At 37.9% G+C, this 12,338-nt stretch overlaps 1 protein-coding gene across 3 annotated transcripts in view; it reads right to left on the bottom strand.

The window, feature by feature from the left end:
* Positions 1 to 399: 399 nt before the first annotated feature.
* The window catches only part of slco2b1 (solute carrier organic anion transporter family, member 2B1), a 40,178-nt gene continuing 28,239 nt past the window's right edge, over positions 400 to 12,338 (bottom strand). For all 3 annotated transcript variants that reach the window (XM_067608956.1, XM_067608958.1, XM_067608957.1), the window contains exons 11-15: positions 11,373 to 11,514; positions 8,241 to 8,401; positions 5,508 to 5,572; positions 4,251 to 4,371; positions 400 to 2,893 (exon numbers count right to left, since the gene is read on the bottom strand). In XM_067608956.1, the coding sequence (XP_067465057.1) occupies positions 2,692 to 2,893; positions 4,251 to 4,371; positions 5,508 to 5,572; positions 8,241 to 8,401; positions 11,373 to 11,514 (691 nt within the window). In that variant the 3' untranslated portion in view covers positions 400 to 2,691. The remainder of the gene's footprint in view (positions 2,894 to 4,250; positions 4,372 to 5,507; positions 5,573 to 8,240; positions 8,402 to 11,372; positions 11,515 to 12,338) is intronic.

Here is a 12,338-nt window from a genome sequence, read left to right as displayed (position 1 = left end):
GTTGGCGGTTCGATTCCCGGCTCCTCCAGTCTGCATGTCAAAGTGTCCTTAAGCAAGATACTGAACCCCAAACTTCTCCTGATGGCTGTGCCATCAGTGTATGAATGGGCAGGTTGGGACGTAGTGTAAAAGCGCTTTGAGTGGTCAGAAGACTAGGAAGGTGCTATACAAGTACAGTCCAAAACTGTTTGAATGTCTCATTTACATGAAGTGGATATTATTATTTAAGTGTGTTACTCATCTCATAGTTTACGAAACCTCAAGTAGAACTGGGCTCTAGGTGGGCGGCCGTCTGCCCCGACCAGCTGGGTTGAGAGAGAAAGAAGGATGGAGGGAGAGGAGATGAAAAAGAACAGAGGATCCCAAAAGTCAGTAGAAACACAGTCTGAATAAACTTCATTTGTGTGTTGAGAGTTTTATTAACCTTTACACAGACCGCCTTTAAGTTTCCCAGCTCAGAGTTTGAGTTTTACATCACACATTGATCAAAAGCAGGAATAAAATCACTGATGAGAGAGAGCCAAGCTTCTCTGTGCTTAGATTAAAGTCTAGTAACAGTGCAGGGATATTATTTTAGTCAGCCAGTTTGATATCTTGAGTCTAACTTAAGCAGTAAAATTACATCTGCCTTCACATCTGAGAAAGTCTTCTCTGTAACACACACAGATGTTTGATAAGAAAAGCACATTTTTAATTAGAAAAAACTTCTGCAGGTTTAAAATACACAAAGAAGCCCCGAAGTCCCAAATGCGCAAAAGTTATTAAGCAGGTCTATTTTAGGACTCAGGTTCAGTAAAAAACACAACACATACTGAACTGTTGCCTTGGTGCTGTACAACGGCCCTTTGGAATAGAAAATGACAAAAAAACATATAGTATAATAATCACCACCATCACATTTCATTCATTATAATCCTCAAAGTTAAGATATCAAATCCCATTTTGATATTATTTATGGTTGGATTTTTATTCTGCCGTTCTATGCATTGCAATGAAAATGCAATAAATTTTCTTTTTAATTTTTTTTTTTTTTTTTTTTTTTTTTTTTAGAGTAAAAGCACTGCTCGTATATGTACAAAATTACAAAATTCAGTAATAAAAACAACAAAAAAGTGTCACTGAAGGCTCAGATTAATGTTTGTGTCTTTATATCTTCTGATTATAGGCTCTGTTCCCAGGAGGGATAAAACACATCTCATATATAAAATTTTCGGCTTTTAAATTCATGTAAACAATAATGTCACATGACAGCAGAGTCACATGACTCTTTAGATGGGTTAGGGTTAACACATTCAGTTCGCTCTTAAAACTCAGAAAAACACTGATGTACGCTCAGAAAAATATATCCAGTGTTTTAAAACACCACTGAGCATGTGCAGGAACGCGGTTCTGTTTACAGCTAGCTAGCTTGTTGCGCTGCATATCGCAACCTCTTGACTTTGTGCTACATTATAAATTTCTCAAAAAACTCAAAAAAGTCCAGAGGTTGTGATATGCAGAGCAACAAGCTAGTGAAGCTGTAAACAGAACCGCGTTCCTGCACATGCTCAGTAGCGTCTGCCTTCCACAGAACTACTCTCCTGAGACTGAAAACGTGATGCTGTTATTAGTCTTTGGAGCCGTTTCTAAAGAAACTAACGTGACCAAACTCTTCATGATGAAGGAACATGTCACCCAGTGCAGCGGTGTGGCTCATTGACATGTCTTCAATAGTTTTTGGACAATGCAGATCTACGGCACAGAGGAATAAGATATATCAGGCTTTGGATACACACACACAATACTTGTTAGTTAGCCAGCCTTATCCTTTAAGAGTCTCCAGTCACAATAGAAGCTCTTTGAGGCTGTTGTAAGCTAAATGCTAGTGCTAATGTATGCTAACATGCTGATGTTAAGCAGGTATAATGTTTATCATTTTAGCTTAGTGTGTCAGCATGCTAACATTTGTTAATTAGCACCAAACACAAAGTGCAGCTGAGGCTGATGGGAATAATGCGGTTAGTTTTGCAGGTATTTGGTCACAAACGAAAAAATGTTGATGGTGGCGCTAGATGAAATGTTTCTGAAATGTTTACAATTCGTCCTCTGGGGAGCATGAATGTCAAAATTTCATGTCAATCCATCTAATAGTCTGGACCAAAGTGGTGGAACAACTGACATCCGTCCATACAGCTATGCTGCTAGTGTTGCTAAAAATCATTTGTATCACTGAAATGGCCTCCAAAGATCACAGTGTCCTCACTGTATTAGTAGAGAAAATTTCTCATTCATGTCAAATACAGTCAGACTAATTTGAGCAGCATCTAGTGCACATGAAAGGAGCTGCAGCTTATTACACTTCAGTATCAGATACAACAGTAATAAGTGGAAGAGGTTGGTTGGGCTCACTGCTTCATATAAAAACAGCTTATATGTCACAATATATGGATCAGCTTATATACAAACACACCAGTAATCCCCCCCCCCCGGAAATGTTAACTGAGCATGTAGAGTATTTGGGTGTAAAAAGTATATCAAAAGGTTTCTTAGCCTCAGTATAGCGGCTCACACTCATCATACACTGATGTCTCACAGTTTTGTTAGCGTTGCAGCTTCAGTCTGCGACCATCTTAGAAAACTCTTCTTTTCTCTCCTTGTTCGGCCTCCCCCCGCATCTTTCTTTCTTTCCCTGCGTCCTCTTGTTTTGCGTCTTCAGGTCTTGATGCCATTCAGTTCTTTTTCCTTAGACGAAGCGTTCTCTCCCTGTGTTTTCTGCCCGTCCACCAGCTCGTACCCTCCTTTGCTTCCCGCGTCTCTTTGGTCCTCATGTTCCGTCCTCTTGCGCAGGACCATGACCGTCAACAGGAAGCAGAGCAGACCCCCGCAAATGAAGACCACCTGCAGACCCAGAAACCTGCACACACAAACACAACAAGTAGGGTTATGGACTGTGTAGTTTGAGTGTTTCTTAATGAAGTGTGATGAAACCCAGGACTTTCCCAGAGTCAAAACTCTGCCAGAACCAGCAGTTTTTTTTTCTCCTGACAGCAAACACTTAATTTCTAACTGTGTGAAATGTTTTTCAATTATGCCACTTCCACTAAATGTGTCGGAGAAATCTGCGTGACCCTGTTAGCATAGAGGGCCTCTGAAAAGAATTCTGTCCCTTCTCCTAACATTAAAATGTCTGAAAGAAATGAATCTGATCTGACAAGGTGCACTGTTAGAATAATTCATGAAGATCTACTCGTGTGATGTATCAAGAAATGAGAAGGACGTTGGATGTAGATTTAAATATCAATCTGACTGTGTCGTACAGGTCAGATTTATGATGTATGAGTCCAAAGACTGTAAGTCAGCGTAACAGGATCCACTGTGATGATGACTAATGTTTAAAGAATTTTAACTTCTTTGGAAGGACAGTGAACTTTGCTGCTTGAGACTTGCATCTCACTGCTCCTCTGCATGTAGAGGAGAAAGAAGGAGCAGATTTTAACACTGGAATTTCATAATTTAATGGTGCGGGTTAACACCGAATCTCCCGGGCATTTGTATTTGTATTTTGTTATTTGTTTTAAGAATTTTAGGCCTGTTCTCTTATGATGTAATTTTTTTTTTATTGCTTCACGCCTTGCTTCCACCGGGCTCCAGCTGCGTTTCGTTCTGACTGGACGTGGTTTTGTTCCGTCCTCCGCACGGCGTCCTACTCCATCGGGAGCATTTCAGAAGCGGAGCGTTTGACTGGGGTCAAATCAGCCACTGTTCGCAAAAGCGTGGTCAAGCCAGCTGCCTTTGAAATTCAGTTGCACTGCTACTACAGTAATTATGGCAGCCTGAAATCAATCCGAATGAGCAACTTTTAGGCTACCGTATTTACTGTAGTAGCAACTGAACTGCACAATTTTGTTGATTTGGTCATTTTTCCTCGATCCTCGGTCTTTTTGGGCTTCTACCATATGTAAGTAGTCTACGTAGTACAGGGTGTTTTATTACTGTGTGTCTAAGTGTGTATTAACCAGTTTAGTGGTTTGTATTCCACATGCTGAACTGGGCGTTATACCTGGGAAACAGAAATGAGTGATGTTGTGTCTGAGAGTGTATGGAAGTCTGCATTAGCCCACATTCACACATGTTCTGTACACTCCAGGTACCAGTTAACAACATTTAAAGTTATACATTATTTTGTACATTGTTGTACAACAATGTGATGTGTTTTAAATCTGTGTCCAGTGTAATGAAGTTCACGATGAACCCGTCTCGGGGTGACTTGCCTCTGTCTGAAGCGGTCCAGGTTGTAGTAGAGGCAGGAGGTCTGCCTGCCGCACTTCCTGCCCCACAGTATGCAGGTGGAGTCGATGACGCTGCCGTACAACACGGGGCCGGGCATGAACGCTGCAGGCACAAGACACGGAGACATGGACTTAAACTTTGATATGTGATATATTTTTATATCAGTTTCCACTTTGCTGTAACTCCAAAAAAAATCTTCAAATAATCAGAAATTCTCATTATAACCTGGACTATAATTAATGAGTACAAATTAAAAAAATGCTTTGATGCCAGTAGAAACATCTGTACACGGTTTAAAGCCAGAATAAAACTTTTACAACATGCATGTGTGGGTGAAACATCAGAATATCATATCATCAAACAGAAACTCTGATCTTGCTGGTGATGAAGATCATCATCATCAGACATTGACGTCACTTCAGACGACAGTTCAGAGGAAAAAAGATGTGTCATCTTAGTAAAAATGTGTTTTCACAATTCCTTTCTCCTCTCTCAACGATCCCATCGGACAGGTTTGAAGACATAAAAAAAAGATTTGAATAATAATTTGTTTATATTTTCCACAACAAAGTTCAATTACCTATAGTTACTAACGTATAGTTAGTAACATCATATAATAATCTCTGAATCTCTGAATACTGTATGTAAATATTCCTAAAGTTTTCCTGCTGGACACCAGATGTCTCCACTGTAAAGTTCATTCTCAGTGTTTGTGCAACAGGAGGCTTCAAGTCTCCACATCACACTTGTATAAGTTGAACACTGGACCGTGATTGGCTCTGAACTAGTTAGTTATGTCATAAATCCTGCGAGTCCGTCCAGGTGTTAAACTCAGATTTTAAGGTGAAGTCAGAGAAACTTTTCTCCTTCAGCAGATGAATGTGAAAACAACAAACATCCAACTGACCGAACAAGAAGAAAATCATGTTTTTGAGTGGAGGGACTTTAATTAATCACTAATTTTAAAAAGGTCACTACAGGAGGAGCAGGAAGCGGAGCAGGACATTTGTCTAATCTGACAATTAAATCTTGTTTACAAAAGGAACTGAAGTTTCTCTTTAATAAACTTTTCAGAGGAAATATTGTAGTTTTGAGCATTTTTACACTTTCATCTAAAAAACAAAAACCGAGCTTATACATCACATTTTTATAATGCATATTAAATTAATTAAACTAGCATATTGTTTGACCGAGGGACCAATGAGAGATGGCTGAAGGAAACATGTGACCAGACTCACCGAGCACTCTGAACAACATGTACTGAACTCCCACCGCAAAAGACTTGTCCTCCGCTGACACCGTCCTGCACACACAAACAAACACCGCAGTCATGATAAAGATGATGATGATGATGATGAGGATGGTGCAGTATTTTCTTTATGTGCACTCATCTGTGTATGTGTATTTGTTTTGCAGACATGCTGAGACAGAGCTGAGCAGCAGCAGGAATGTGGAGGGTTGATAACAGCAGTGACGACTGCTCTGCTAAACAAAATGTGACTCGTGACTTTACATTTTATTACTTTAAATTTCTGTTGTTCTAGTTGAACTCTTCAACTAGAAATGTGAACAGTTTACACCTCACTGTTATAAAAGTCAGTCCCTCTTTTCTTTTAGAGTCTATATGTACACAACAAATAAAAAAACACAAGAAAAAACACCAAAATGAGAGAAAAACAAACCTTCACCAGTTGGAACTGTAGTCACTAAAGTCACAGTGTACTAAATTAACAAAGTGCAACAAGGACATACATCACAACTCACAAGTGCAAGCACAACCATTCATACATTCAAACATGTTGAAAGAGTGTTTTTCATCATTTTGTGTTCACATCTGAAACTTTTCTTTAAACGATCTCCTCAACATTACTGATCACCGAAACATGAGACTCTCCTTACAGGTTTATATTATGACCAGCAGTTTGACAAGAGGCCAGTCAGAAGTGTGAAAAAAACAAATCCCACAAGTTAACCAATATTTAAATGATAAGGCAGAGATTTTCTATGTTTTCCTTCTTGTCAACAAATCTCATGTTTGGATCCAAACCAGTATTGTGTGTGTATCTTATTCCTCTGTGCTGTAGACCTCCGCTGGAACATGTCACCCAGTGCAGCGGTGCGGTTCATTGACGTGTTTTTAATAGTTTTTGGACAACGACGGAGGAATAAGATATATCAGGCTTTGATACACACAATACTTGTTAGTTAGCCAGCCTTATCCTTTAAGAGACTCCAGTCACAATAGAAGCTCTTTGAGACTGTAATACATCAGTGCTTTAAGCTAAATGCTAGTGCTAATGCATGCTAACATGCTGATGTTAAGCAGGTATAATGTTTATCATTTTAGCTTAGCGTGTCAGCATGCTAACATAACTTCATTATAAAATGTTGGACAATTCAAAGATTTGACCTGATGGTGACGCTAGATGAAATGTTTTTGAAATGTTTACAATGAATTTTGTAAATTCATTGTAAACATTTCAAAAACATTTCATTTAGCGCCAAACATGGATCCAAAACATGAGATTTGTTGACAAGAAGAAAAACAAAGACAATCGCTGCTTTATCCTTTAAATATTGTCTAAACGCAAACAGCAGTTTACATAAAATATGTATAAAACTGCTAAAATTATAACTGAAATCAGGAACCATCATATCAACAAATAAGTCACCAAGATTATGAATCTGACCAAATATTAAACGCCAACTTTCAGTTTTACTGAAACATTTCTGTTGGTATGAAAAATGTATTGATTGTATTGTTTTCAGTTTTCTAAACATCGTAATCTTTTAGCTTTAGTTTTAGAGGCGCAGGACCGAATGTTAAGCTTTGTGATTGGCTTTTTCTTGCCGAAATGCATCTTGGGAGTCATAGTTAACTTCTATCCTGAAATTGTTATGTTCACAGGGTTTTACTTTATCGTAGTTGGTCATGTACGCCGGTAATGGCAAGTGGAAACTAAAAATTGCAATGTTGAGAAAACTAATTTTACAATCTACAGAGTGAATCAGTTTGTTTCTGGGTCACTTTTGAGTGAATTCAGCAACTATGGCGCCGTGTTTTGTTCACAACTTTAACACATTTATTACCACTCTAATGCTGCCTTCAGACGGGATCATGTTTATCGTGTTCACGAGAAGAGTCTATATGAACTTCAGAAGTGGAAATTTTCAGAAAACTCCAAGTTCACGAGCTGTGATCTGTTGTTAATGTTTTCAGAAATGGCGGAGGACATGGAAGTTCAGTTTTTAGTGGATGGTAAGTTAATATATTGTAATTTTACTCGTATAGAGTTTTTCTTAGCAATTTTATAATATTTCTGAGGAAAATGTTGATATTCCCACCTCATTATGCCTTTGCATTTCCTACATTATGTTACCCACCCGCTACCTAGCTAAATTGTTAGCCTCGGTGGCTTCTAGACACTGACAGTAATGTTAATATTAGCTAATGTAGCTAGCTTCTTGCATCCATGTTGCCTAGCAGCGGTGTTCTCACAACTTAACCACTTGAACGTCAAGTATATCGGGTACACAACTTCCCATGTCGTAACCACAAGCTCATGAGTTCCATTTGAAGGTAGAAATAATTACACCTCTGAATGGCTTCTTCTCTCTAGCAATGGGGACTGAGGTTCATGGGTATTGTAGTATATTTAGCTGCCTTCTCAGAAATGAAGTTGAAATAATTGAAATTGGTGGTCAGAATGTAAACCTATAGGATCTTTATGCTATGCAGGAGAGTCCTGAGCTTCGATGTTCAGCAACAGTGAGGATATCGTTTAAATAATAATTTGAAAAACACCACTTCCCACTTCACAACTCTTTAGGGCCAACCTAAGTTACCATGGAAACGTAACCATTCAGATCAGCCTGGTCCTGGTCAGGTTAAGAGTCCATCCCAATACAAGTGTCTACTTGTGTGACACTTTCCAAGAACCGCCACAGTGCCCGAGTGCTCGCCTCTGTACCTGAGTATCATTATGTATGACGGGGTCTGGGAGAAGGAGGCGACGAAGCTGGTGACACCCAACAGGACCATGAAGGGGAGGAAGAAGTGGGAGCAGTTGCTGCCGCAGGTCCCCGGAGAGGCGAAGCCAGTATCTTTAACACAACGGCACTGAGTGTAGTTCTGCAGAAACAGTGACACATCATCAGCATACAGACGGAGTCAGCGCAACCTACAGGCTGCAGTGTTCACTACAAACAGCATCCTGATCATTTATCTTGCAGAGTTTTACCAAACGAGGAAAATTGTGTTAGCTGGAAGTCTGGATTTTTCTGTTCTTTAAAGCTGAAAATAATCTGCAGCTGTTAAATAGCAACAAGCCCAAACTGGTCAAAATGCAGCCTTTTCACATTTTGAGTTTTTACGGTGAACTGCAGTCCTCGTCAGATACACATGACTCCTCTTAAAGGGATGATTTTGGATGTAGGTTCTTGTGAAACCGTTGCAACAGGGGGCAGTAATTAACTTCAACCATAGGCCAGTTTTTCTCTGCACTGCCAGCATATATGTGCGATGAAAACAAAGTTTAATATGTTTTTAATATATTCTGTTTATTTCTTTTCATTCATTCCAGAATATATTGATGTATATAACAGTTTTGTGGTTGTATCTGGGAGCAGATGTCATTATTCACATCAGTAAGTGACAGCAGTTTACTCGTCTGGCAAATGACACATAAACATGTTGTATCCTCTGTGTTACATTTCATCAACTTACATCAGCTTATCCTCATGAGATAAACAGCGGTCTGATTAATTTATGGTTGAGGCAAAGTGCTGTTATTGACACAAATCTGTTCTGGGCAAACCAGCCAAATGATGTTATGTAACTTTGTTATTCATCTAGTAAGTTTACAAAATGTTACAAGGTCAAAACTATTGGGATTTAAATGAGAGATTCAAAAGCCAAAAGCTTTGGCCAACGAGCCACTATTTGACTACCACTGCTTTACAATCCGTTGGTGTTACAATAATGATAATATCTGTGTTCTTATTGCACCTTTAATACATACGATGCAGCTCAGATAATTCATAATTAAAATACAGTAAAGCAGTGAATAATAGGAATCAAAGAAATAAGTAAACTTTCAGTAACATTCAGTAAGAAGCAGCGATAAAGACAACTTAAATGCAAGTTTCAAAAGGTGAGTCTTAAGATGTTTGTTAAAGGAAGAAGTTGCACGTCAGATATGAATTAATTAATTATATTATTATTATTTAATTTCACACTAAAGCGTTAAATGCTTAGAGTATGTTAAATATACAATATAATAAAACAGGTACCCTTAAAAACATAAACAGAAAGATACAACCTCAGTCAAAACACTTGGAAACAGAAAACATGATATTTAACTATGAAATGAAATTATATATTTTTGCTATTTGAACAATTAAACATTTAATTATTTTAATAACAATGTTTGACACAGTTTGAATACATGCAATTAAATCAGCTTAATCCTGAACACAACATCATTGACTCAGTAATACTAAATACTAATTGATGAATCTCTAAATGTTCTTTAATGCACTGGGGTTTTTTTTCTCATGGGATTTATATGTTTTTAATCATTTCTTTTAAAGGGAGTTTTTAGATATACAGTCTATCTTTTATCCTTTCTGATGTTGTTGCACTGCTGTGAGATGAGAGAAACAGCATTTGTTGTGTTTGCAAATACACAAGAAAATGACAATAAACTAAATCTTGAATCTTGAATCTGCTGCCCCAGTGCATGCTGGTGCTTTTATAAACTGAATCCAGTGTGGTTGTGTAATATTTTAATCTGTTTTATCATCTTTTCTTTTCTATCTGATAATGATCCTGTTCTCCTGTTATTTTCCTGGGAAGAAAAGTCAATCATCTGACATCATGACTTTCTACTGAAACTGTTGTCTGATTCCTGTGTAAACTCTAATCAAAGAACGTCATAGAGTCCTAAGGGTTCTGGTTTCATCAGTTAATAAAACTTCAGTCTGGAGTTTTATTGTTTCCTGGGAAGCCATGCAGAAAGAAGCAGCTGCTTCTCTCTGTGTTCAGTTACAGGGAACACAGTGCAGTAAAAAAGTTAAAGTGAGATAGATAACCTTGAGACGTTAGGATTCACCTTTGTGACATCTTGGTCTCACATTTGATTGGATAAATCAGCTGCAACTATTAGTCAGTAGTGGACAGATACTAAAAAACAACTATTCTGATATCTGACAAATCATTTTGAGTCATTTTTTAAGAAAAATACAAACAAATCTCTTGCTCAGCCTCTAAAATGTGACTATTTTTTGGTTTCTTTAGTCCTCTTTGATGGTAAACTGAATATTTTTGGGTTGTGGACAAAAAAAAAGACATTTTAGGTTCCATCTTAGGCTTTGGGAAATGGTGACTGGCATTTTTCAGCATTTTCTTTCATTTTTTCACAGACTAAAAGCCTGACAAGAAAAATAATTGTTAGTTGCAGCCCTAAATATATATAATCCCTTTTGATTTCTATAACCACTTCTTCCCTAAACTTCACATTTTTCCCCTGGTTATTTTAAAAAGCTCCCAGCAGCTTTTAGTCACTGGACTAACTGAGATTTACACAGAGAGTTTGATTTGATATCTCTGTTTGCATATTTATGCTGCCTGTTCTTTATTAAGACCAGTCCCACAGAATTAGGTGTCTAGAGAATCTGAAGTTATGAAGATGCTTAAACAAAAGAAAAAAACCAGAGTGTGTTTGTTGGAGAGACAGTGAGGTGAAAAAAGAGTTTATAGTTTATATGCAAATGACTTGAAGCAGAGGAGAAGATGAACACAGTCTCTGCTGCCTGCAGCACTGAATGAGACAAAAGGGATTTCACTAAAACACAGGATGTGATGTCATCAACTTTACCAAGAAACCAGAGCCCTCACAGTGTAAATGGGAACTGGCAGCACTCAAATACAAAGCTGGCAGTTCCCTGTTGCTGCACACCACATGAATATAAATTTCAAGCAAAAACAGTTAAAAGTACACTATATGCTTTTTATTAAGTGCTGGACTAGTCTGAATGTGTGATGGTTCAAAGATGAAAATGTGCATGACAATTTCTGAGTATAACGCAAAAATATTTCTTACGATGACTTTGTTGTCGGTGTCTGTTGTCATGCCGATACATCCAGCGTGGCAAGGAGACCTGAACTCCACCCTGTCTGATCCGCAGACTGGGTTAAAGGCCTCCGGTGGACACCGACAGCCAACGCTGCACGGCCCATCAATGCTGGAAAACATACATAAATAAATAAAACATAAATTTAAACATTTTATGGGCCTGTAGTTAAGAAACCTTTCAAAGTAAGAAATGGATTTTAAAAATGTGATAATGACACAAATGCTGTTGCTGCCATCAGTGAATTTAGTTCCCTATTAGTAATTTTCAGTCAGTGGTAAAGTTAGCTTCTTGTCACAGAAGAAATTTGTTCCCAATCAGTGGTGAAATCAGTTCCCTGTCAGCTGTGAAATTAGTTCCCTGTCAGTGGTGAAATGAGTCCCGTCATTAGTAAAAAAATTAGTTCCCTGTCATGTGTGAAATTAGTTTAATTTCATCAGTAAAATTACTTCCGTGTTAGTGGTAACATTTATTACTTGTCAGTAATTAGTTCCCTGTCAGTTTAAACATTAACTCACTCTTTGTAGTAGAATTAGTTCCCTGTCAGTGGTGCAATTAGTTTTCTGTCAGTAGTAAAACGAGTTCCCTTTTGGTAGTAAAAGTAGTGCAATCAGTTTAATGTCAGCAGTAAAATTAGTTCCCTGTCAATAGTAAAATTCACTCTTTGTCAGTAGTTAAATTAGTTCCCTGTCAGCTGTGGAATTAGTTACCTGTCAGTGGTGAAATGAGTCCTGTCAGTAATTAGTTCCCTGTCATTATAAAAATTAACTCACCCTCTGTAGTGGAATTAGTTCCCTGTTAGTGGTAAAATAAAATTAGTTACCTGTCAATGGTGAAATGAGTCCCGTCGTTAGTAAAAAATTAGTTCCCTGTCCTGTGTGAAATTAGTTTAATTTCATCAGCAAAATTACTTCCGTGTTAGTGGTAACATTAAT

Source organism: Thunnus thynnus, chromosome 13 (assembly GCF_963924715.1).
Source record: "Thunnus thynnus chromosome 13, fThuThy2.1, whole genome shotgun sequence".
Classification (NCBI taxonomy): Eukaryota; Metazoa; Chordata; class Actinopteri; order Scombriformes; family Scombridae; genus Thunnus; species Thunnus thynnus.
This window is presented reverse-complemented; position numbering and strand designations above follow the sequence as displayed.